Source organism: Archocentrus centrarchus, chromosome 20, assembly GCF_007364275.1.
Source record: "Archocentrus centrarchus isolate MPI-CPG fArcCen1 chromosome 20, fArcCen1, whole genome shotgun sequence".
Lineage (NCBI taxonomy): Eukaryota > Metazoa > Chordata > Actinopteri > Cichliformes > Cichlidae > Archocentrus > Archocentrus centrarchus.
The window spans coordinates 26,691,003-26,717,695 of record NC_044365.1 but is presented as its reverse complement, the minus strand read 5'-3'; the positions used below and the strand labels follow the sequence as shown (position 1 = coordinate 26,717,695).

At 39.8% G+C, this 26,693-nt stretch overlaps 1 protein-coding gene across 1 annotated transcript; it reads left to right on the top strand.

Moving 5' to 3' along the window:
• The first annotated feature begins 9,225 nt into the window (after nt 1-9,225).
• On the top strand, nt 9,226-25,691 carry cpa6 (carboxypeptidase A6). Its single transcript, XM_030756774.1, has 11 exons — nt 9,226-9,616; nt 11,726-11,801; nt 17,622-17,746; nt 19,408-19,522; nt 19,964-20,065; nt 20,146-20,250; nt 22,157-22,267; nt 22,442-22,532; nt 23,696-23,898; nt 24,040-24,124; nt 24,399-25,691. The coding sequence occupies exons 1-11, from the start codon at nt 9,501-9,503 to the stop codon at nt 24,611-24,613; spliced, it is 1,344 nt and encodes a 447-aa protein (XP_030612634.1). The 5' UTR covers nt 9,226-9,500; the 3' UTR covers nt 24,614-25,691.
• The last annotated feature ends 1,002 nt before the right edge of the window (nt 25,692-26,693 follow it).

Sequence of the window (26,693 nt, the reverse complement as noted above, 5' to 3'; positions counted from 1 at the left end):
GGCAATAATACTACCCGCGTCCTCTTGCTGCCTTTTTTCAAAATAAAAGCGTGGGCTTTGAGAGAGCGCAAAACACCAACTTAGATAAAAGTTTCCTCCCAGTGATGAAGATGCTCTATAGCTGATCTAACTGCCAGCGAGAACTGCTGAAAGGCCATTCATTGTACGCTCCGATGCTTAGTCTGAGTCTCTTTATGCTTTTAATTTGAAGGAACAATTAGTGTCGCCTACACTGGGTATTTTGTAGCCATCTTCAGCTGCCTTGACAATCCTGAAACCTATAATACACTTCACACATATTAGATCATAAACCTAAGCTACTAAACTATAACTTGGGAGAAACCTGCATAAGCATGAATTTCTATAAAAGGTGACAGAGAAACGTGGCCCGCAGTTTAATTCCACTGGAAATTATTGAGTGAAAAAATAGTTTGAGAACCTTCTGAAACTTCATGCAGCCCATCTGATACTGCTGCAAGCCAGTAGTCACTTCAAAAGTTAACCGTGCAATATAATTATATAGTATTATTTTTTATTACTTTAATTTTTCTACTTGTGATACAGCTCAGTAGTTGTTTAATGGAGTAGTGAATTTCAGTCATAACCCTTGACTTGTATCATTAAGTTTCAAATGAGCTCATCACTAGTGTCTGTGAGATATGGGAAACTTACTGCATAGTCTGCATATGCTATCAGTTCTTTAAATTAGTAGTAATTTTGGTGACAAAAAAGATGGAATTCTAAAGAGCTGCTATGTAAAAGTAGAAGAATGTGACATGATAGCCCTGCATGCGCCATGTGTTTTACTGCAGTTACACATTTATTAAAATTTAAGCTTTCTGCTTGAGCACATCCAGTTTGAGATGATTAAAGTTTTAATAAGGGTAGGTTTCCATCTGTTTTGAAAGAAATGTCTCTGAGCTCTTAACCTCTTAACATAGAGTAGTCAAATTCTTGCCAGCTGACATGCAGGGCAGCCTGCAGGTTCTCGATTGTGTCTGTGTCAGGCCACTTTCTCAGTGATGCTCCAGCTCTAACTGAGGGTCTTGAGCTTTGTTTCATGTTCTCGTACAGATATGTGTCTTTTTGAACATTAGCGTATGCACAAATGTGGCTCGGAATCGATTAATAGATGAGAGACATGAGGGATTTATGAGGCAGCCATACAAGTCAAGAAGATATTTAGAATTTATCTGCCCAAATATACAAATAGGAACAAATTTCACTTATTAAAGAAAATGAAAAAAAAAAAGGGGGGAATAGCTTATTGCTTAAAACACACCACATCATCTGTCAAACATGATGATGGTTATTTGAGGGCATGCTGCCTGGAGGGCTGGAATTCTGGCTGACAGAAGCAACAAGATGAATCCGGAGACACGCAGGAGTATTTACTGGCCCCAGATTCAGCCAAATATATCAAAACTTATTGAATAAAAGCTCTAGCAGGACATCAATCCTACACAAACCACCAAAGCAAGCAACCAACAACTGAAGATCTTTCCAGGGTTACTGGCCAAGTCAGCCACCTGATCTCAGCGTGACTGAGCAGCGTTACACAGAAAGGCAAAGAGACCCCACAACAAGTAATGCTGAAGGTGGCTACAGTGAACATCTCGGAGTCTCTGAGGATGTTTGTGACCGACAATCGACAAAAAATGAAATATGATGTATCTATTTGCTCCTAAGATACCAAAGTGCAAGCAACAATAAAATATTTAACTGAAAGAGAAAGAAAGAGAGCGCTAAAGAAACAAACAAGAAACAATAAGTGGGTCTGTGGAAGACAGGCTGCTCCTTTGCTTTCATTCACTCGCTGCATTTGTTTGAGCACCGACTGAAAAACACTTATCTTCAGTGAAAGTGAGGCACAGGTGGCAAGAGAAGCAGAAAGAAAATGTGTTATCGTCTGTCTCTGGAATCCTCAAGGAGGCAGACTGCAAACATTTAAATTATAGGGGTCCAAAAGACCACACAAAATTCTTCTTGCCATAACATAATTTGTGTGAGAGGATTTCATCTGAAACACAATCAGCCGTTGCTCGTGTTATAAGGTTGTTAAGTCTCATGAACCGTAAAGCACCATAATTGCATACACGTGCATGTACATGTATGCACAGTACATGTTTCACGCAGGCAAAAGCAAACTAGAATATTACCCAAGAAACAACAGCATCAATGCTTCTGTCAGGTGTTTGTTAATATTTGATTGAAGAGTTTCCTCTTGATTAAAGCTCTTGCACCACAGCTCACGTATACAAGCTGGTGAATCCTGTTACATTATACTGCAGTTAGAAACACAGATTCAGAAAGATGCATAAAGTCATATTTAATTAATCAGACTGTTTATAATTAGGTCAGAACTTCCTCCTACAGGCAGGTAAGACGCGTCACCTCCCTCCCTGCTCGCTGCTATCACTGAATTTGCTGGGGGGGGTGCCTCTCGAGAAGCTGGTTAAGTGTCTTTATATTAAATTAGACACAGTCATGTTGTGCCTGGGTAAATATGAACGCGATCAACACTAAAACCAGCTTGAAGGTCTTTTGAGAGGATTTGAGAGGAGCCATTTCCAGCCCACAATAATGATTTAGGGATTAACATCTCAACAAGTAAGGATTCAGTTAGCTCCATTCTGCAGTCTATTCATAGCCTTTCCTCCGTATCATTTTTTAATGTATCCGCATACTTAATCTGAAGAGTAGTCTGTGGAGTTTTAGTGGCACACATTCACTGCGAGAGAAAGGGAATTTAACTGATAAAAATTGCCCTAATTTGTCAGCACCAGAGGGAGTCTTCATTTTATCGAGCTGTTTTATGTCTCAATTACAGGTTAGTGTCAGTTTTGCGAGGTGAGGCGAGGACGTGGAGTTTAAACTTGAGCAAATCTTGGTATTTACTATACTCTGGTGCTCAAATGTGGTATTGCATGCATTTAGTGTTTTTCCAGCTATAGAAGGGCCGTCCTGCACTGTTTTTTTGTTGTCACCAGAGAGCAGTGTTGATGTTTTTTGTTATGGATGATCCTGCTATTAATCAAAACCCTTTTACCATTACATAGATTTAGATCATGCCTCAAAACAGGTCTATTTATTAACAAAGTCCTGACACCGAATGTACTCAGTTTATTTGGAAATCCGCAAGTAACAGATCAACTTAGCTGTGGTTTTATATGGGCCCTTTCAGCACAGGTAAATTTCCAGACCATCTGATTTTATTGCCCATGGCTTTAGTCATGTGGGATTACCTTCTATTATTTGTAATTCAGAGCTGCTGGTGCCTTGCTGAGCGCTGCCAGGAAGTTTTCTGTTCTTCCCATTGGAAAAGGAGGGTCAGACTATGAAAGCTGCTTTTTCTCTGATTATTTTCATTTAACATTGAGCAAAAGTGTTGAAAATGCTGTTAATTGACTCATTTTTATCCCTTATTTCCACCCATTTTCCTTCTAGATCAGTTTATAGCAGCCAAAACCAACATTCACGTCATGTGCAGTGGTGTCAGGAGAAAGAAGATCATTAAAGCCAAGGCTGGGCGAATTTTGAAATCCTATTTATTCTTATAACACTGTTTGGAGACCAGGCTGTAGGTGTGCATGCATCTAGATGCAGTATTTTCTAATCAAATAAATCCTTTTTCTGGCAGAATTTGAATGCACTTATGCTGTTCTGTTCAGGACTTTCAAGGTAAAAACAAAGTACACCCTCATTTAGTTTTAAGGTTTTATGTATCAGGGCATAATTTAAAGAGATCATCTTGTCCTTACCAGGTCTTAAATTTAGGTAAGTACAACCTCAGATAAATATCAATATCAACATATCACACAGTGTGAGTGTTTATTTAACAAAAACTGAGCCAAAGTGCAGAAACAGCGTGTGAAAAACTAAGCACATCTCATTATTGAATAGTTGTAGAACTACTTGAAGCAATAATTTGAAGTAATTGTTTTCTGTATGACTTTATCAGTCTGTCACACTGTGGAGGACTTTTTTCTTTTCTGCTGGCATTTGTTTATGCACAGCTCTCCTAAGAGCTAAGGTTCCTCCACAGTATTTCAGTCAGGTTGAGATCTGGACATAGGTTGGACCATTATAACACCTTGATTCTTTTCTTTTTCAGCCATTCTCTTGTAGATTTGCTGCTGTGCTTGGGCCCATTGTCCTCTTGCATGACCCAGTTTTTGCCAGGCTTTAGCGGTCAGACAGATGGTCTCAAATTTGACTCTAGAATACTTTGGTACACAGAGGAGTTCATGGTTGACTCAATGCCTTCAAGGGCCGCAGGGTCCTGTGGCTGCAAAACAAGCTCAAATTATCACCCCTCCACCACTATGCTTGAGAACCGGTGTAAGATGTTTGTGCTGATATGCTGTTTGGTTTTAGCCAAACAAGGTGCTGTGCCTTAAGGCACATCTTCACTTTGGTCAAAGGACATTGTTCCAGAAGTCTTGTGGTTTGTTCAGATGCAACTTTTCAAACCTAAGCTGTGCCTGCATGTTCCTTTTAGAGAGAAGAGGCTTTCTCCTGGCAACCCGTCCAAACAACACATATTTGATCAGCCTTTTTCTGATTGTGCTGTCATGAACTTTAACATTGAACATGCTGAGTCTGCAGAGTCAGCATGTTAAATGCCTGCAGATTCTGAGATGTAGCTCTTGACTTTTTTGCAGTTTTCCTGAGCATTGCATGGTCTGACCCTGGGGTGAATTTGCTGTGACGTCTACTCCTGAGATAATTGTTGCATCATGTTAACACACACCTGAATGGTCCTGAATGCAAATTGCCAAAACTTAAGCTTTTATAGAGGCAGTCACATTTACTGATGACCAGTTAATCAAGTGCATTTGATTAGCAGCACCTGGTTGCTACTTTCCCTCATAATTAATTTGAAAGCAGTAAGGCCTACTGCATCGAGTCCTGTGAAAATGTTCTTTTCCACACGGCTGTGACATATAACAGTGGGGAAAAGGAAAATTATTTTATGAAATAACTACATGTTTGAGTATATGAAGTCCTATTACAAAGATGTATTCATACTCAAACATACTACAGTTGCAGTGAGTCGCAGTTTCTGCATTGTGGTTGATTTGTACCAATTCGTATTGCAACAGAAAGTCAAGATTTGTTATTTAATAAAGTCCTGGCATGTTGCTAACTCAGGCCTACTTGTCTATTAAAGTTCTTCATGTTTTTCCCAGCTGTCTGCAAAATTTCTGTTTCAGCAAGCCAACTGAACTGAAAAGCATGAGTCATATTTTATCAGCATTATCACCAAAGTCCCTGCAGCTATTAATAAAAATCCAGTAATATGTATTTACTATGTTCCCAGGATGATAAAATAAAATACTGTGGTAAAAATAGCAAGGCACTGCGCCTCGTCTCTAAAATAAATAATGGACAGTTTCTAGCAGGCGTATAGAGCAGTATGTTTCATACAATAATAAAGGGAGTAGAATTATCAAAGATTTACCGTAAGAAAATAGTTGAGATCAGATTCAAACAACGCAAGGAATACTTTCATTACACTCTATAAAGCCTGTGGTCTCTCACATAAATCCACTTTAACGTACTAAATCACTGAAAATAAATACTGAGCTGAAGTAGAACAAATTCATAAAATGAACTAAATTCATATTTATCTAGAATCTGATGTGAAACACAATTTAAGGTTTGTCACTGACTCTGAATTACACCTTTAATATTAAGGAAGGTCAGTCCCCGAGTGTAATAAACATAAGTTACACACTGTCTGATTTTATTCTGGTCTCGTAATTCAATCTTTTGTGTAGGGGAGTGTTTCAGGTGAAACTGATTACATTTCCCAACACACTATGAATCTCCCTCTCCCCCCATATTACTTATGAAAGGGCAGACCTATATAAATCTGAACTCAAACTTTTGAGGAAGCTTGTGCTGCTTGCCAGGACAAAATAGTGTATGCAAAGAGAAAAGCTGATGACCTAAAATTATTTTATATATATATATATATATATATATATATATATATATATATATATATATATATATATATATATATATATATATATATATATATATTCAGATTTTTTATTCTTGGGTGAATAAGTCTTTATTCACCCATGATGTCTTAAACAATATTCATATAACAAAATGGAGAAATAAGATACACAGAGCCAAAAACACAGAAAGGTGTGTTGCTGCTAGCTTAGCCTGGTAATTCATAATGCTCTTGACAGCCTTTCCATTTTCATGCTGTGTAATGTAAGAAGACTTGATGGCTCTACCAACAAGCAGCACTCTCCAGAAATCCTCTTCCACTTTATTGACTCATCTCATATTCTTTAACCACTACACTCCTCTGCCAAGGTCTCCTGTAATGCACACTGATTTCTATTACTGTGAGCAAGTCTTTGTGCTTTGTAATGAAACAGATGGAGGTCTGTGAGCTGCAGATGTCTGAGCAAAGCTTAGTGCGTGTTTCATCTATGCACTTCTCTCGTGATGATGGATGGCGATCTCGGTGTTTGATCTCTAGACTGAGATCATTAATTAAAAGCAAGTCGTCGTCACGGAGATGTTTTTTTCCCCCCCTTTAAATTCTTCATTCATTACATGAGAGACAAATTTCTCTGGCTGTTAAATGTCCCACTTTGTGCTGCCTCCCAGTGTCTGCATCATCTTTAACCTCTGCCGACCAACTTCTTTCACTTCTCCCTTTGGGGTCAAATGGTCATAGATGTGCACTCACAGCTCTGCTCGAGGTCAGCCGCGATCTTTCAGATCCAGCAGAGGCCCCGTGGTTTCACCAGACCCCCACTCAACACCACCAACCCGGCAGACTGAACGCCTATCAAAGAGCTCTTTCACACCCCTCTGCACAGTTCAGGACTCAGAGATGAAAATGGAGATTTACTGGCCCTGGATGCCATGCTAAGATTGTGCAGCTTTAGACTTATAGCTCTGAAAAGGAAGCTTGGTCCTTCACTTTCACTCAGACCACAGTGTAAAGCAGTGCCACACACACACACCCAAGTCTGCTTTCCTGAGTATTAAAAATAACACCAAAATGAGTCTTGGAGGTTCCCTCTGTACCAGACAAGTCACGCTTAAATGACCAGCCAATGGAACAACCTTTACACACCAATGTTTTCACTCTGCCTACAAATCCCTGAACATGATATACATGGACGGCAAAACAAGCATTTTATGAATATGCTCCTGTGTGCAGCTGCTGTGGTGCTCAGACACTTTCATGGATTTTATGTTATTTCTTGGGGAAAAAAAAAAAAGATAAAATAAAAAATGGCCCCGTCAGACAAACACTTTTTCAATGGTCGATTCAATTTAAGATCTGAGCGATCGCAGAATGTTTATAAGGCGTGGATGTTCTGACCAAGTGCTCCTCACATGGAGTAAAGACACCAGTCCCAGCTGTTAAAAAGACAGCAATGCTCCATCTTGATTAAAAATATGTTGCAGCTGCAGAACAGCGTGTCATTTTCTGTGCTGGACTTCTGAAACATGTTGTTTGTACAAAATAAAGCTTATGAATAATGATCAAAGTAGAAAAAGGCCTTCAGTTATGTTCTTTGTGCTTTAAAATCCTATAATCTGCAGGACCCTAAACAGAACAGCCAGGGTTTTATAGGAAATGAAAAATTCCCACATGGTAGAGGTTCACAGTGTGTGTGTATGATTGGGTGGACACAAACAGGCAATATCTACTTTAAAATGAACTGAAGTCAGCACCCTTATACTGAAGATACTAGGACTGATTTTTAAGCCCCTTAACACTGACCTAAAACATAAAAAGGTCACCTAACTCGAGGGGTGAATCACTGTTGTGTCTACACATAACAGACAACTTAGCAAAGGACCAGTTTTAAACTGTATCTTTCAGCACTTTGTTACTAGCAGCCTGTTACAAAACATATAATTTATTCCCATTTCTTTAGTTGAATCTCTAAAAAAAATGTCAAAGCTAACACAGTTTGACAGCTATAAAATTAACCGAAAACTGTGATGAATCCAAATTTTAAATTGTTGTCAAATTGTTGTCAATATGTACAGATACAGGTACAGCAGTGAGTGTCTACAGCCCTCTTTAAAGCACGATGGAGGCTCTGTCATGGTTTGGGGGCTATATTTCAGAAAGTGGTGTTGAGGATCTTGTACAAATTTATCCAATTATGAATGTAGAAGAGTAGCATCGGATTTTGAGCCACCATGCAACACCATCTGGAAAACATCTGACCGGGATCAGCTTCATTTTTCAGCCTTAACATGATTGCACATTTCTTTCCTGTGTGTGTGTGTGTGTGTGTGTGTGTGTGTGTGTGTGTGTGTGTGTGTGTGTGTGTGTGTGTGTGTGTGTGTGTGTGTGTGTGTGTGTCTGCTAGGGAGAGGGGGGTTATAAAAGACAAGGGTGTGTTTTGGAGGCTGTTGTAAAGTAATTGGTGTAGAACAGGTGGCGCACTGTTGACACTGGAAAAAAGTATGTGAAAAATGTGCTGCTGCCATGCAATCACAAAAGAAAAAGGCTGGCAGTTGACTTAGACATTTAATCACTGTGTTGGGTGATAAGTAGAGGATCAAAAGGAGGCACGAAAAAAGCTCAGAACAAGGAGAGTCATCTACGTGTCTTCAGAGGAATTCCTCCATGGTTGAGTCAGGCCAAGGCACTGACAGAAATGGTAGCTGGTTATGACACTGGCTTTGGTATACAGAGATATAAGCAAACTGGAAGAGGATTCAGGATGTCAGTGGACTCCTCTGGTCTGAATGAGAATACTCCCTGGATTCAATCTTTTCTTCCTCTTCTCCTGACAAAACCACTTTTTTTTTTTTTTTTTTTTTGCTTATCAGGTTCCATCATGACTGTAACAAGATTTCTCACCAGGAGATACAATTCGTAGTAACAAAAATCATCAGAGTGCTGATGGAAACTACTTGTGAGAGGAGAATGTGCATTATTTATATGCATGGATGTTTAATCCGGACAAGAAGAGAGCTGTGTTACTCAAAGCGCCTGAGTTAAATATTGTACATTGGAAGAAAGTTGCTGTGAGGAGTTAGAGGTGACAAAGTTCTGGTGTTTCAAACCAGAACTTTGTGTATCACTTAAAAATTACAGACACATAAATCCTTTTTTAAAAATAAAATGTGAACACAAATTAACAGCTGACATTAATACTTATTATCCCCTCGGAGCACATTGCGCACCGGGGAGGGATCCAGTTACCGGCTTCGCCCACACCGGAGCCACGCGATTCAGGTCCTCCTCATTTTAAAAAGAGCTGCTACCCTGCAGTTCCCTCCAGAGCTTCAAAGGGGTGGTAAAAGTATCCCTCGTGCCAGCGGACCAACTTTTTGCACCTTTTCTGTCAGAGGAAGAACGGAACGAGCGTGCACGCCAATCTGCGGCTGCTGATGGTGCGCTGGACCGAGAGTCATTTAAGTTTCCATTTTTCTTCCAGCTGCTTCTGCATCCTTCAAAGTATCTTCAGTCTTTGATCTGCTGACCAGAAATGGCACTGGACCGCAGGAGAACATTTCGCGCCTCCGTTTTACTGACTTGTGTGATAATCTGCAATAACGTGCTATGTCCCGTCCGTGGCTATCTCTACAACAACCGCTACGCAGGGTGAGTGAAGACCCCCATTTATTCCTGGGGCTGCTGGGATTCCCGTTCACGTAAAGACCGAAAGAAGTGTTTAGAGTGAAGGAAAGGCGCACTTTGACAAACCGTCTGCAGATCCTGCCACTTATCTTATGAGAGACTGAACAAAGACAGTCTTTGTGCTTGCCATCTTCTCAATCCATGTGGGGCATGTTTCCTGTTTGAGACATAATACCATGTTTTAGTTTGCTCTAAATTTTTCCCAGACTGCTCTTGTTGTCTGATGCCATTTGTATAAGACAGTGTCTGTTGTGTGTTGCTGAAAAAAGGCGTTCAGATTACGCTGGGGATTATTGTAGCAGCACTGACATCCAAAGCAATGCTTTTTTTTTCTATTAGAAATGTTATAAAGTGGTTTTTGTAAAAGTTCTTGGTTTACCAAGATGTCTGCAGGTTCATGTGACTGAATATAGGGCCAAAATCAAAATCAGAAATAATATACCAGCTTTTAAATTTTGGGGACACTTGGACAACTGGACATTTCCTCTTTTGCAGTTTGTAACTGGGCACATATAATTTGGGTAATGTGTAGAAAGCGTGAAGAGGGAGACCAACTCTACTGAAAAAAAAAAATCACAGTTTGCAGACGGAAGAGGTTTAGTTTCAGTTGATGTCATGTAATTCATTAAGAGAGCATCCCAACATTATCAGACACTAAGATCTGGATACTTAAACTGGAGAAAGGCTCAGGCTAGTTTGTTTAAATATCAAATAATACTGTGAGCTTCTTGGTTGAAGGGCCAGAGCGTCTTAAAAACAAATTGCTTCCATCCCAGAGAGGGTTCTGCTGTGAGAGTCAACAGACTGACAACTTAAGGACAGCTTTAGCCCTGTAGCTGGTAGAAACAAAGCAAAATGTCTGCCAGTCCTGCTTTGTAACAAAAACAGTCTGTCAGCTTTGAGAATCATTAAAACATGAAGGGATGGTTCGATTTGTGCTAAAAAAAAAAAGCTCTGGGACGCCAAAGGCTGTCTTTGGTACAGTAATATAAGCATGGTGTAAACAAAAGTCCCGCTTGCTTAAATCAGTGGGCCTTGTTTTTGAACACATATTATTCTGATGATTCAGAAACTGTGTTTCACTAAGTTTTCTGTCAATACCCTTTCATGGAAATAGGCTGTTTTTGGCAGTGTGAAATGGGGTGGCCACTCATGTGGGACACCCAGACGCCTTTGTTGCTCAGACCTTTAGAGTGGCCTACTGCCACCTTTGTTTAGGGGGGCCCAACTTCCTGCGTGACAGGCCATTAAAAGCCTTTTGAAAGAAGTGAATGACGAAGATGCTCAAAGAGAAGGTGGAAGCACGCAAAGCTTGGTAGATAAACAGGTAACTCGGTAGATAAAACGCCTACCTTTTAAGAGAATGCAACAAAAATATTGCCAGCATGTTAACGTTAGGGTCAACCCCAGAAACTGTGTTCTGCAGATTAAAAGTAACCCGGTGTACGATTCATATTGAGGAAAAAGAGAGCCTGTGTTTTGCTGCCAGGCAAAAAGATGTGGTTTGCAGATTGAGTTAGAAGCGCTCTCAAGCTTCACAGGATGCAGTTTTTATTTCAATTATCTGCAAACATGTCAAGATTTATATGGGGATATAATGATTTCTGAAGCTCATTATACCATGCTTGAACTGTAAATGTATTACATCAGTCCATATTTACACTATGTACTAATTTGCAGTATGAAAATGTGAAACAGCTGCTGCTACTGTATGAAGGCTGCCAGAGACTTGTTCCAGGTGCAACCTGCAGAGCTGAAAACGATGAAATATAATCCTTTAATGACACCTCAGACAGATTGTTTGGCTGGGGTTTGATCCTGTCATCTATCGCGCCCTGAAAAAGGAACCACCCATTTCCTCATCTAAAATCTGTGCTGCTATTATAAGTGTCCCCTTCTGTTGGCACAAAAGGTAGATTCATTACCTGACACAATGGCCCAGATGTTTATAAATGATGTGCATTTTGCAAAAAATGGATCAAAGCCCTATTATAGTGCCATAAAAAGCACTTTGGGACACTTTTTTTTTTTCTAGTTATAACCCAACATTTAGAAAAGCTTTTCTCTTCACAGTGATCAAGTCTTCAAGATAATCCCAAGTAATGACAAGGAGGTCCGGACTCTAAAGGGAATTCTCGGACATATGAAGGTTGGCATGTTTTTCCATTTATACCTTTTATATCCATTCTTACATACTATATATTTATGTGTGAATTAATTCAGAGGCACCTTTTTAAACATTCAAAACATTTTCTTGCATTGACTTTTTGTTTTGTTTTTTTTCCCAATGCCATATGAAAAGTTTAATATCTGTTATCGTTCAGTTCACACAAACGTTTGACAGTTGAACATTCAGACAGCCGTTAGTCCCGATCTCTGTGGGGCGAGTGGGGAGAGGGAGATGTGACAGCTTTGCGGGGACTGAAACAGAGAGGCAGAAAGCAGCGGAGTGTGTTCATCTGTCAAAGCCGGGACACATTTGCAATCTGAGAGACTGAGATACTGTCAGTAAGGCACTCGGCAATCGTTTTTTAACGTGAAACTCCAAAAGAAAATTGGGGAAAATACAAAGGAGTTTGTTATATTGGGTTAAATGCGTGGATGTCTTACAGCTTACGAATTAAATGAGCTAAATGAACACATGTTTCAAAGATACTGAAATTAGGGGGGGAACCCCTGCAGGACACAACAGCCTTGCTTCTATTCCCATAACCATTTGGAAGTAATTACCCATCAGCCTCAGAAATATGCATGACCCTCTTTGTACATTGTTTTAGTTTGCTAATACACAAGCAAAATTGTTTGTGGATTTTAATTCATATCAGGGCTCTTTATATTTACCACATAAAGTGGGCCTATTATTCTTTTCCTTATATTCTGCAATATATAGTATAGTACAGGGCTCTTCAACTCCAGGCCTCGAGAGCCCCTGTCCTGCAGGTTTTAGATGTGTCCCTTATCCAACACACCTGAATCAAATGGCTGAATTACCTCCTCAGTATGCAGTCAAGTTCTCCAGAGTCCTGCTAACAATTTCTATATTCGACTCAGGTGTGTTGAAGCAGAGACACATCTAAAACCTGCAGGACAGGGGCTCTCGAGGCCTGGAGTTGAAGAGCCCTGGTATAGTATATAGTATAGAGCTTGTTAGAATTGTGGATCCTCATATTAAACATGGCCAAAGTTTCAAATAATGAGTTTTTTTTTTTCTGGCTCTCACTGGTGTCAGTGAGAGTGCGTGTCATTGATAAGGCCTTTAGTGATGTGTGATACTGCAAATTTTGGTATCGATCCGATACCAAGTAACAACAGGGCCAGTACAATACTTTTAACTTATGTAGTGTGTCACTGAATCACTGTGATTTTTTTCACAATAATTAGGTAACACAATAAAACACACCTTTCAGCTTTTCATGTATTTTGAAACTTTGCACTTTGGGTAAGCTTCTGTTTTTAAATGTGTTATATAAATAAAACAGAGGGTTAACAAAGGGTTATTATAGTCAGACATTTTTCATAGTTCATGTTGGAGGTATATTTTTTTTAAGTTTAAATAAAATAATTTAACGCAGTTCGGTGGACTGAAGTAACAGCTATAATGACCAATAACACTTTAATATTCACTAATGCTGAAGAACTGACATGTTTCATGACTTTCACCACTATATGAGCTACCTGGTTTTCTGCCTCTCTGTGACAGTGGGCCCTGTATCTGTGCTGGGGGTCTGGGTCTGTCTGAGGGATTTTCTTCCTCCACTCTTCTTTTCTTTTGCTGCTTATTTTGGAACAAAGCTTTTTCTTTTTTTGTGGTCTTTCACGTATTTATATAAGTTGGTGGTGTTGCCACAGTAGAGAATTTTCTTCCAACACACATCACTGTTTCCAGTGTTTACATTTACAGCTGCAAAGTAACTCTACACGATGCTCAGCTTTCTCACTCACTGAAGCCGACACGGCTCTGCTCAATGCCGCTGAGTCACGTGACCACAGGACTACTAAACACAGCAGAGCAGGGAGGAGGGGACGGGCCAAAGTGTGCCTGCATGAGAGGAGCAGTGTTTGCACAAACATGGTTACTTTCCAATGAACGGCAGCAACGTACTGAACTTAGAGGAGAGAAATAAAGTATCGATCCTATTGCACTAGTATCGATCCAATACCGATACCAGCATTGGTATCGATACTATCAATACTTGGCTTGATCCACCCACCCCTAACAGCCACTTCAGGCACAGTTGGTTAGGCATAACTAGTTAAAAGAAAGTTAGCTTCAGTTAGGATCTTGTTTTAGGTAGTGGATGAACTGAGAAGCTGCATCAAGGTACAATACAGGATAAATAAGGTAGATTTTGAACCGTGAATCATAGAAAGCTACTCTAATACAGTCGAAGATAGGAAATATGGAGTTGGAAGCAATAATTTTGTCCCCTTTAACAGTAAGAGTCAAAACTAAACTTTAATTCTAATATTTAAAATGGGAGACTGGATGTAATTTGCACTTTTTTCTCATGACTATTAATGTTCAAATATTCACAGATATCATTTGGGGTTTCACTACCTCTGGTGTAAAGTTTACATTTTATTAGCACATTGCACGTTATTTAACAGGTCTGTTATCACCAAAAAATTACACTGAAAGTCTGCTAAATTTAGAAGAGCTTATAGAAATACTACCTGAACAGCTAATTCAATTTAAAAATCAAGGCCACAGTATTGCTAAAATCCTGACTTTCAGGCACTGTGGTCAGTTTTGGCTTCCTTTGGTATCCCATATATGCATGGCTTCAGGTCATGTGGTTCAGGAACAGCAGGCCAGCACAGCTCTATGCAGGAAAAGGATCGAAGAGAACAAAGTAATCAGTAAATGTTTTTTTTTTATTTGTAAGCGAGCGACACTAGGAGAGAGCCAGGCTCCTGGTTGGGACTTGGCCTCAGTTTTATGTATGGATGCACAGTGGACAGGGTGCTTCAAGGCCAACCAACCAAAGCAACAGCAGCCACTGTTTGGACAGCTGTGGACATGTGTTTTCAGCAGCTTATTCACACTGCCATGCCTCCAGTGTCAAGTCAGACTTTTCATTTTCAGTCTCGGCATGCAGTCGAATAGACTTTAGGGTGCAGGTGAGTCAGAAATTGGATGCATCATCAGCAAAATAACATCATTTTTAGGGATCTCCTTTTACCTGTGTTCCTCATTTTGGAAAAACCTGGCCGTATCTTCACTTGGGCTTCAATCAAGGATTTCTTTCCTCCCTAAAATGTCAAAAACAAGCTCCTAAAGTTAATGCCCTCATATGGCTTTTGTTCCCTGACCAGCGGTTTAAAGCTTGAGAACATTTAGTTTATTTTTGCAAAATAAAAACCTGGAAACCCTTTGCAACTGAGAAGATGGAATTAGGTATTTCATTTATGATAGCTTTGCATGGAAACAGGTTTTTTTTTAACGTGGTTACTGATAGTTTTTCTTTCAAACAACGGATAAAATAAACCACTAACAGTTCCAGCTGTAACAACTAAGACTAAACTGAGATAAACAGAAACATTCAGTGACGTGATACGAGCCACGCAACAGAATTATTGATGGTCTCCTTCGGGGCTTATGTTAGAGATATCCACAGGCTAAATATGAAACCAATATTCCTGTTATATGTTATATTGTGGAACAGTTACAGCATTTGTCTGTAGAAGACGGTATCATTAATGAATTTCTCATCCACAGCAGGCGAGACAGTTGTTAACAGACTCTTGCTGATCCATGTGGGCTATACAGGTTTTAAGAATAAATGATGATGTGCATATGATTTGATTCAGTTATGACTAACCCCAAAAAAGGCATTTAAGATGCTATAGCCTGCCCAACTCAGCTTAGACAGTCCTGTTAATTTAATCTACCTTGCCCAGCTTGATTTATTTACCAAGAGTCGTTTCCTTTTTTTTTTTTCTTATTTTTTCAAATGTTAACTTTTTCTCTCTTGTGTCTGTGCTACAGAGAACAAAACAAACCCAATTTACTTCCTACCCTGCAAATAAACAATCAAGAAATAAAAGATTTATAAGGCAGACCAAGAATGTCTCTTTGAGGTTCATAAATACAGCTATAAAATCTTAACTTAAGGAATTGTATTATCTGATCGGGGACATTTGAGTGCCCTCTGGCATATGCGTTTTGGATTTGATTTGCTAACAGATGAGCAGTGCTGAAACATTTGGGGTACTTAACCATTTGGAAATGCCATAAAAGTGCAGCAATAGAGAGGGGTTTGCACTCAGGGGCACCAAACATTCCAGCTGAGGGTATTTGACCCTTCTGGCTCTAAACGTAGTTAAATGAATCTGGTATGCATTCTGTAAAGCATTAAACCAATTGACACATTAACAAGCATGTGTACCAGCTTGCATATTTCTGCCCCCATGCAGAAAATGAAAGCCAGCTGAAGGCGTTCACGTCTGCAAACGTAGGAACAGCATTCCCTTTACAGTGACTGCAGTGTTTTTATTGGTGGATCAGTTCCTTCCTGTTTGTTTTAAATCCTTTTAAACCCTCTTCTTCTCTGCCTTTTTTCCATTATTTTACTGCTAGAGTTACTACGTGGTTTATTATTTGTTTATTTGGTCGGCAAGGATATCTGGCCATTAGGACTCTGGCTATCACGTCCCGATAAGTACCGAAAGACCTTGTTATCAAGGTTATTTAAAGTTCATACAGTAGAGAAGAAAGCCGAGTGAGACGTATTTCCTCTGGATTGTTAATAGGTCCTGTGATTGGGGTTTTTCTCCACTGAATCATTCCCCAGTTTCACTTCATCGCAGTGGTAGGAATGGTTCCCTGTTTGGGTCTTATTAATAAAATAAATGTTTAAGGCTATCCAGGCATACCTGCAGATGAGATAAAAAGATCTTTCTTTGGATCAGTTTCTTGACATTAAATCCATTTCAGTGTTTCCACTGTTGTGTGCATTTGGTCACAGTGAGCCTACAACTTATATAAAAACTGCAATAGTTTGAGATTACTGTTGTCCTTAATGCTGGCAGACACTCTGATCTGAGGCAGTAGAATTGGTATCTCAGCTCTTCCAGTCCAAAGAACTGCCCAAGGACATGTTAGACAGTCCTTGGGCCATATATTGGACCCCAAATTGCCCCTGATACATCCATTAGAGCGTGTGCATTTGTGTCATAGTTAGAAAGTGCCTAAAGACATGGATATGAATATGGTTTGTAGTAAAAAGCACTTTAAATGCTTAGTTAAGTTAGAAAAGTGGAACATGAGCTATAAATGCTGATATATTGGTATTGGCTGATAAATGAAAATTTAAAAAGTAAGGAAGACCGTGTTACGAATGTTGCTGTTGCATAGTTCGTCCACCAAAGGGCACTCTGCAATTTCCCTGTTGGCAACAAAGTTAAGGAACTCTGTTTATGTTTTGTGTGTCTGAAAGAAAATAAATATCCCCCAATAGATAAATATCACCCAATCACTGAGTATCGGTCTTAACAGTCCTACATCGGTCTAAGTACCAGTCCATTTACCATCACTAGTGAGTTCTCCTAAGTAGACAGCATTATGCATCCACAAAGCAAAAAAAAAAAAAATGTTTTCTTCATTAAAACAATTAAGCAATTAAAATCATCCCATTAAATTTGGTTGATTAAATATGCACACAGTATGTCCAAGTATAGCAACCTATCAACTAACAGAGCGTTTGTAATTCTGTTTATTCTGTGATAGCTTTACCTGTAATGTTGTTGTATATCGCACCTTTCTGGGCAAAGTTCCTATCAATACGCAGGGCTAGTGCTTGGACAAATGTTGGATTTGAATATGAATTTCATTTGATATTCTTAAGGCAAAAACTGTCATTTTTGTCAGGCTATTTTCCCCCAAGAACAGTTTCAGTATCTGAATTCGTACATCACTGCTGGGTGTTTCTGTCATTGCAACCCTAATATCTTCATTGTGTTCAATTAGGTGGATTTCTGGCAGCCCAACAGTGCTTCTCTAATCTGCCAAAATGCCACAGTGGATGTCCACGTGAAACGTAACGACACACAAGGTTTACATGCACAATTAAAGCAGGAACATATTGATCATCAGTAAGTATAAAAACATGGATACTCATACTTCATGCATGCACCCTCTGACACATCTGCTATCGAAAGGTTGTTGTAATTACCCAGCTTTCACCCAACAGAATATATGATTTGCACATGCAGAATTGGCCGTGGTTTGCATGCGAAAGCCGTCATATTTCCACAAAGCTGGGACACACACACACACACACACACACAGAGAGAACATCAGAGACTGTATCAATCTGCTCCAAAAAGCAACGCTTTCATCTCTCGACACCATCCCTCATCAAAATTAACGCTGAAATGATGGAGTTTTATCAAAGCAGCCACAGCCAGAAAGAATTCCATTGTCATCTCGGTCCGCGGGGAGGAATTGAAGCACTGAGGATTTTTTTTTTTTTTCCTACTGTCTGTTGACTTTCAAAAAATGGTTTACACTGCAGGGGACGGTCTTTGGTGGATGACTGAGGTTTTCATTTTGTTCATCTCAGTATATTCACAGGATAATGATCCAATTTTTGGCATCATTAAAGGACTTATGGATAGAAACAGTTACAGAAGGACCTTAAGAGGAAATGGATTTTAGTTTGGCTGTTCACATAGCTGCTATAAAAAAAAAAGATCACATACTATTCTATAGATTGGGGTGGGAATTGAAAGAGGACAGTCTGTACAGAGATAATGATGCTGATAATTATGGTTTAGCCTCAATTACAACACATAATTCATAAACAGTAGTAGCGGAACTGCTACGATTTTTCCATCCAGCAGGGAGACTGATGGTTTAGACGGTGCAAGAGAAGAACGAGGGTGAGCAGAATTGCCACTTCATGCCACCACCCCCAAATACCATGATTCATTCACAATGGCAGTGCAATCAACAGGGTCCTACTGTAAAAAAAAAAAAAAAAATTAATTGACAAATTATCTGTAAATTTTATCAAGACAAATTCATTTAGGCCCGCTTATTATCAAAAATGTTCTCTCAAAAAAGTTGAGAGAAGACCATGTTTACCACTGTGTAGCATCCTCTCTTCTTTTAACAACAGTCCGTAAACATCTGGGAACTGAGGAGACCAGTTGCTGGACGTTTGGGAGAGGAATGTTGTCCTATTCTTGTCTGATAGAGGATTTTAGCTCCTTTGTTTCATTGGTGACAGGTCTGGACTGCAAATTTTGATCTGTCTGACCACAGAACAGTTTTCCACTTTACCTCAGTTGAGTTTTGGCCCAGAGAAGACAGTAGCTCTTGTGCATCCTGTTCACATATGACTTCTTTGCATGAGTTTACACGCATGCCATCTCTAAATCCCAGTCTCTCATTGGGACTGAATTTGGATGTGAAGATTTATGGTGGAGTAAGTCATCATCTTACAGTAAGACACTCCCTAGTGCTGCACAGTGAGACTCAAGCCAGCTCTGTTTCTCAAATGAAGTCATACGGGCTGTACTAACTAACAAAGATAGTAAGTTTTTCTTTAGATTTCATCATTTATGTTTCCCTTTGGTTAGTTCACATCCTCCTCTGGCATATTTTTGCTTTGGCATCTAGCTGTGTAACTCAAATATGCACCATACAGTCCAAGTATTACATGTTCAAATGCACCAGTGAGAAATATGCTGCAGTGGTTGGTTATAATGTGCATCATGTTTGTCTGCCTCACTCTCTTTCATTCCCACAGGGTGTTTATCTCCAATCTACAAAAGGAAATTGAAAAGCAGACGGGATATCGCTCCTCTCGCAAGCGGAGGTCAGAGTCTCAGTATGACTACGAGGTTTACCACTCTTTGGAAGAGGTAGACATGAAGCCCAACATCTACCTACCTATCTCTCATTCTCCTCTGCTCTCTAATCTATGGCGCCCACAAGGTAAACAGACAACCTCTCTAAGGGTGCTTTCAAACTCTCAATTACTCGGTTCCACATGTGTCTCTCCCACGGCCTCGTGCTTTCACACACCGAGACGTGCACTCCACTTCAGACACTTCACAGCTTTAGAGTGTTTATTTTCCCAGGTTGATCAGGATCCTGGTTCACAAATCTTTCAAGCCCTATGAAGCGCCATAACTCAGGGGACAAATCTTTGGTTCTTTGAGCTTTTATCCTCTCTGTCATTGTACAACACACACTTACAAAGGCACACAAATGTGCTATAATGCAAAGTAATTCCACTTAAAAACTACGTAAACAAGTCTTTTAATAGCATCCACTTCCCTACACTATTTCCTGCCCCTCAGATCCAGAGCTGGATGTTTATGATGAACGCAACCCACTCCAACCTGGTTGACATGTTCTCTATTGGGAAGTCATATGAAGGAAGACCACTTTATGTGCTTCAGGTAGGAGAGAAGGCACATAAAAGCTAAGAAATTCACATTCTTGTCCTACTCTAAAGCTAACAACGCTCGTGTCCTGTCAGCTAGGAAAGAGACGTCGTCCCCAGAAGAAAGCTGTGTGGATCGACTGTGGCGTTCACGCCAGAGAATGGATAGGACCTGCCTTCTGCCAGTGGTTTGTCAAAGAGGTACTTATAAAGTCTACAGATTGCTTGTAATTTTTTTTTTTTTTTTGCCCTGAGGTATGCATGAAAAGTGCCTCGACAGGAACACAATGCATATCTTACTGATAGCCTGAACGATGACCTGCAGCAGGCAGTCTGTGACATCAAAACACCAACATCTGTTCACTTGTCATTTACAGCTATCCGAATACTTAAGAAAATACTTTATAGTTAAAATGCTGGAAGTAACACAGGCATTTACACAAGTTCCTTTGCACCCTTAAAGTCTTAGTGCTCTCTGAAGTGAGGACGGTACCAGACCGGAGCCAGACATTAACTGCAAGAACATTTAATGGCTCATTTTATAATGCTTAAATGCCAGATGAGTGGGATTTGCAACACGGTCCAACACAATAAGTGCCAGAAAGTAAAGAAAATTAAAGGAAAGTCTGTTATCTGTAAAGCGAGAGCGCTGACTTCAAGTGAATTCCAAAGAGCTGGGGTTTTGTGTGTGCGTGCGTGCGTGTGTGTGCACGTGTGTGTGTGTATGTTGTTACCTGTGAGGTACATTAAGAGCTAGCAAAAGTTTCAAAATCTAGTAACAAAGTGAACTTATTTGGAGGTGTAAATAACTGCATCAGCTAGGGAAAAAGTAGCACATGTATACTGGACCATACCATTTGCAGAACAATGATTTGTTGCACTCTGCATTGATTGTTTTTGCAGCCACTTCCTCCAGTACGATAGTTTAGTTCTGATTTGTAGACAGACAAACTAAAATACATGACTGTTTCACCTTACTCAGTAGTGAAATCTTAAAAGAGGTTTAAAGTGAACAAAGGAGGAACTGAAAAGACAAATAGCTAAAAGATATCAGAAATGTGTGAAAAAAAAAAAAAAAGGTGTTAAAACAGGAAAAACATTTAATTTCTAACCACAGTCAAAGAGGTGAACTGGAATATAAATGTGTTGCGGTGTAGTGACAGAGGTAGGCCACTGGAGGTCAGGGTGCCATCTTTGTTCAAGCTTTAAGCACATTAACCTTGGCCTCAGCCTGGTTAAAAGGCAGGCATAAGCAGCATTAGCCCAGTGCCTAGATCTCATAACTTCAATCCTCTTATGCTGTCAAACTCAGATTATCTCAGTTGTTTGAATGCACATCTACAGTGAATTCAAACAACTGAGTTAATGAGGTTTGCTTGAGACGGTACCTGCAGCCCATTCTGCTTGCACAAGTAATCCAGCTCCTCTAGGATGGGGCATTCATACGAGGCTTTTTGTGTTTCCTAGCACAACTTTAAAAGTGTGGAGGAGATACCAGGACACAGGCCAGTTTACACTGAGCAGAGTGTAACGGTGTGAAAGCATCTGGAGGTGTTGTGGCATCTCTCACATGTGCTCAGTGTGAGTCTGCTCTTATCTGTGAAGAGAATAGAGCGTTAGTTGCTGACCTGTCTGTTCTGGTGTTCTCTAGCAAATGCCAATCAAGATGCAGGTCTCTCAGGTCCTCATACCACCCTCATGGATTCTTAATCCATGTTTGGTTTGGTCAGACACATGCACATGGTGATTTTGTGGGGATTTGGCAGCGCTCCTCCTGCTCCTTCACACAAAGGAGAAGATACTAGTCCTGCTGCTGGGTTGATGCCCTTCCATGCCCCTGTCCAGCTCTCCTGGTATCTTCTCCACACTCTTGAGACTGTGCTGAGAGACACAGCAAACGTTCTTGTGATGCACATACAGATGTGTCATCCTGAAGCAGTGGGATTGATTTCCCTGACTTCATGACATACTGTGATGATCATATGTTCACTTGATTGTTTGTTGTTTAATATCACAAAGCAATGGCATGTGACCGCATAGATTTGTCTCATCAATTAACACAGTTGAGTATGTTCTATAATTACACTGGCCTATATTATTATTACAGGCTGTCAACTCATTCCAGTATGACTCTGTGATGACAAGACTCCTCAGCCAGCTCAACTTCTACATCATGCCTGTCTTTAATGTGGACGGATATCGTTTCAGCTGGACTACGGTACTGTTATTGCTGCATGTAGAAAAGTGACCCTCAAAATCCTGACTCCATAACTACCTTTTTAAAGTCATTAACCCACTAGAGCTGAATGAGATGAATATTTGTGTAATACTGGTCATTTTGATGAGTTTCACTGTCAGTCTACTGGAACGATGTCTGTACTTTTGCACGCAGGATCGGTTCTGGAGGAAGACACGGTCCAAAAATCACAAGTTCCACTGCAGAGGAGTGGACGCTAACAGAAACTGGAAAGTAAAATGGTGTGGTAGGTTTGATAACACCAGGCTGAATCTGACAAACAGTACATGTACAATGTGTGTGTGTAGGAACAACTTTAGCATTTGTAGGGTGATGATTGTTTTTGTAATACAAACAGATACAGAGGCATGGAAGATATCTCTATACCTGACAAATAACATTTCTTCAAGGGAACCCTCTGTCAGTGAAAACACTATGAACACACAGCATTTGAAGTCTTGGCATGTGACAGCTTGAGAATTTATACTTAATTTATGATAAAAGTCACTGAAACTTGAGAAAATGATATGAGAACTTTACCATAATTAAATTAATTATACTCTATTTGATTAGTCAGTAATAGACTGCAGTGAAAAGGCATGAAACAGGACAGAATGGGCCCACAGATAGCATTCAGCTTGATTGAAATTCATTGTTTTTCATTTGCCTCCGCTATTTATGGATATATTTAGGGGACTTTCATATGTAGATGTAAATGGTGCTAATTGAGCATTAGAAAAAGTATCCCTGAAGATACTGCTGAAATATGCTATTTTATTTTTCCACATACTGCTTCTGCAAAAATTCTGAAGTAATAAACATATTTCAAACAAAATCCAGTCACATTACATAAACATTTTTCCCATGTTTAAAATATACAGATTTAACTAAAATTGTGTCTTAATTAAATTCCCCTCATGCTGGCATTTATAAAGCACTTTTCTAGTCTTACTGACCACTCAAAGAGCTTTACACAACAAACCCCATTCATCCATTTACACACGCATTCACACAGCACTTTATTCTATGCTCGTAATGCTCTCTTAAGCTCTTTTTTTTCTCTCTCACATGGCCACACGTGCGGCCGATTTAGAATCACCTATCAGCCTAACACACTTGTCTTTGAACTGTGCGAGGAAACCACACACTCGCCGCACAGAAAGGCCCCGGGAAAGTTTCTAACTGCTGCACTACTCTCCCTCCCATCTCTTTACATTTGCTGCTCAGTCACTGTTGCTGGATTAAATCTAGGACGTGTAGACTCCATATCAAGTTGCCTTTGCTTGGTAAAAGGTCTGATAGAAATATTAGCAAAAAAAAAAAAAAGGATTTATGCATCCAAATCACTTAAAGCATCCTGGTGTGATTAGAAGATATGATGATGTTTTTGCTCTCTCTTTCCTTTCCCAGATGAAGGTGCCTCTTCTCATCCCTGCGATGATACGTATTGCGGTCCCTTTCCCGAATCTGAACCTGAAGTCAAAGCTGTCGCCAAGTTCCTGCGCAAGCACAAGAAGCGCATGAAGGCGTACATATCCATTCATGCCTATGCACAAATGCTGCTTTACCCATATTCCTACAAGTATGCCACAATCCCCAACTTCAACTGTGTGGTGAGACATCTATTGCTTATTGCTGCTTTGACCTATCCTGTGATAATGTTAAATAAATTAACCTGGTGAAGCTGATTATATCCTACTGCGAGTAAGTATACAGTATATAAGATGGGCGGGCCCTGTGCTTTCGTGCTCCAGGAGTCAGCAGCTCACAATGCAGTGACAGCCTTGTATTCTGCCTATGGTGTGAGGTATAGATACGGACCTGCCTCCACAACTCTGTGTGAGTTCCATGACTCCTTCTCATACTGCGTTCTAGCAATGAAAATGAGTTCTTGTACATGTTTTAAAGTTAACAGAAATGCCAGTTTTCTAATTATACAAGATCAGTTCAGTGTTGCCTTGAGTGTTGTTCTCGAGAGGAGCGACATCTAAATGCAGACCTGCAGGTGGAACAGCAACAGAAATGAAACACTGCTAAAATCAAAGCTGCTTAAATTCAGGTGTAACCGCCGTGAGCGTCCCTTAACCTCGTTTTGTTTTTTTCTTTCTTAAAGATGTCAGCTCAGGCAGCTCTATCGACTGGGCATACAGGAACGGGATCCCCTACGCGTTCGCGTTTGAGTTGAGGGATACAGGATACTTTGGCTTCCTCCTGCCTGAATCACTAATAAACCCAACCTGCACTGAGACTATGAGAGCTGTGAAGGCCATCGCATCGGGTCTGCTGAAGAAATGCAAGACAGACAGCGAGAAATTTCCATTTATATGAACCCACCCCGAGAGTTACCTATCTTAACACCTAATATTTTCCCGAGATTTCATATTCTTCTAAGATGTTATCAGGTGACGAGCTGACAAAGACCCACAAAGCGTGAATTTGAATTTGGTGTTCATCTTATTTTCCTTTTCTGATAAGAGCTGATGGTGATGCATTTTTGTGTGCAAGAAAAGCAAAAAAAAAAAAAAAAACCTTGAACCCCAGAGGATATTTTAAGTAATGCATACTTTTTTTTCATACGTTGTATTTTTTACAGTGAATAGTGATCATGTGATCACTCATCATGCTACAGCAGCACTTTTATGGCAAAGATAAAGCTAATTTTTTTTGTCTTCCAAAATGTGCTTTATGAAATACATGTGTAAAAAGAATAACATCTTTAACACAGTCTTTATTCTGTTTTTGTTTTAAAGAAAATACTCTTACCAAGTGCCCGTTTAGATTTTCATATAATGCATAAACGCCTCTATTACTGCAAATTAGCTGGTGTACATAATAAGCTCGCCAAAGGGATATGTATAAATATCAATGTAGGTCTTTTTTAATACCATTTTTCTCTCTTTCATTTGGCTCAGACTGACATTTGGAAAGGATGACCTGTAACCTTAGTAGCTTACTGTGTCATTACTCAGGCATGAGAGAAGGCAGCGTCTGAAATGTTTACTTGTGGCCAGCTTTGTTCTTACTAAGAGATCTTTTTAAATGTCTGACGTGAATAAATGTTGTTTTATAATACAGAACATATTTTTCTGATTACATTTATGTCAACTTTGCCTCTCTACTTGTCAGCTTTTACAAGTGTATGTTTTGTTTGGGCTATTTTCATTTAATTTGGCCTCCAGCTGCAACTGACATCATTGCAAATTATTCCCTTCTAAGGATTTTCTTGCAAAAAAAAAAAAAATCTACCCACCTGCAAAGAACAAGGCTATAGGTCACATTTTCAGCCCTCATTTGTGTCCTGTCAGTGTTTTTTGCACACATACTCGTAGCCATGTTTGATGATAAACATTATTCTAGTCAGGAGATGTTTGCAATGAATAACTTGCTGACCTTTCTTGATTTAACCGATAGCATTAAATGATACATTTGAGTCAAACATCTGCCTCGTTTCATTCTCTCTTCATAGCCAGTCTGCAGAATCTGCAGCTCTGCTCTTATTTATTTCAGAAATGGTGGGACTGACACACGAGACGGTCCGATCCAAGTGAAAGTGAACCATACCGCCCACAGCTGCCAAATTTGTGTTGTCAAATTGCCAGATTTCCTGGATGTGTTGCACTCTGCTAAAGGCGGTAAAATCCACCGTAGCACTATCTAAACGTGGGTATGCACAGTTGCGTGTGAGGTAAGGCAATAAGCAAAATAACAGATTAAATAGGGAAAGTTTTAATAGAAATCAATCACAGACAAATGAGTTGCCATATATAAAACTATTTAAAGTTGGCCCACCACCACCAAAAAATTAAACGCACAACTGAACCCTGCTATCACTCCTAAACTGACTTCATGCTGAAACCTAGAACCTGCCCTTGAGATGCTCTGCCAGGTCTTTAGTGCAGCCATCTGCATCAGCTGCTGCTTGTTTGCGGACCTCACTGACTTAAAAAAAGAAAAGAAAAAAAAAGCTCTGCTGGGTTGAGATCATGTGACTGACTTAGCCACTGAAGAATATCTCGTTTCCTTGCCTTGAACAACTCTTGGGTTGCTTTTGCAGTCCGATCATCCTGCTACTTCTATCAGCAGTCACATCATCAGTAAACACTCCTGATCCGGTTCCCTTGGAAGCCATATATTCCATATGCCATAATATTACCTCCACCATGTTTGATAGCCAGCGCTGTATGATTCACATCAGGAGCTGTTTCTCTCCTCCACACTTTTCTCTTCCCATCATTCTTGTACAACTCATCTTGGCTTCATCTATTTAAAGAATTTTTGTTTCCAGAGCTGTGCATGTGTAACAATGCCAATTCTTTGTTAATAGTGTTCACAATTTACAGTTGTCTCTACCTGTTAGTTTAAAGTTTATTTATATAGAACTTCACTAAATTTATTTGTTTATTTAGTT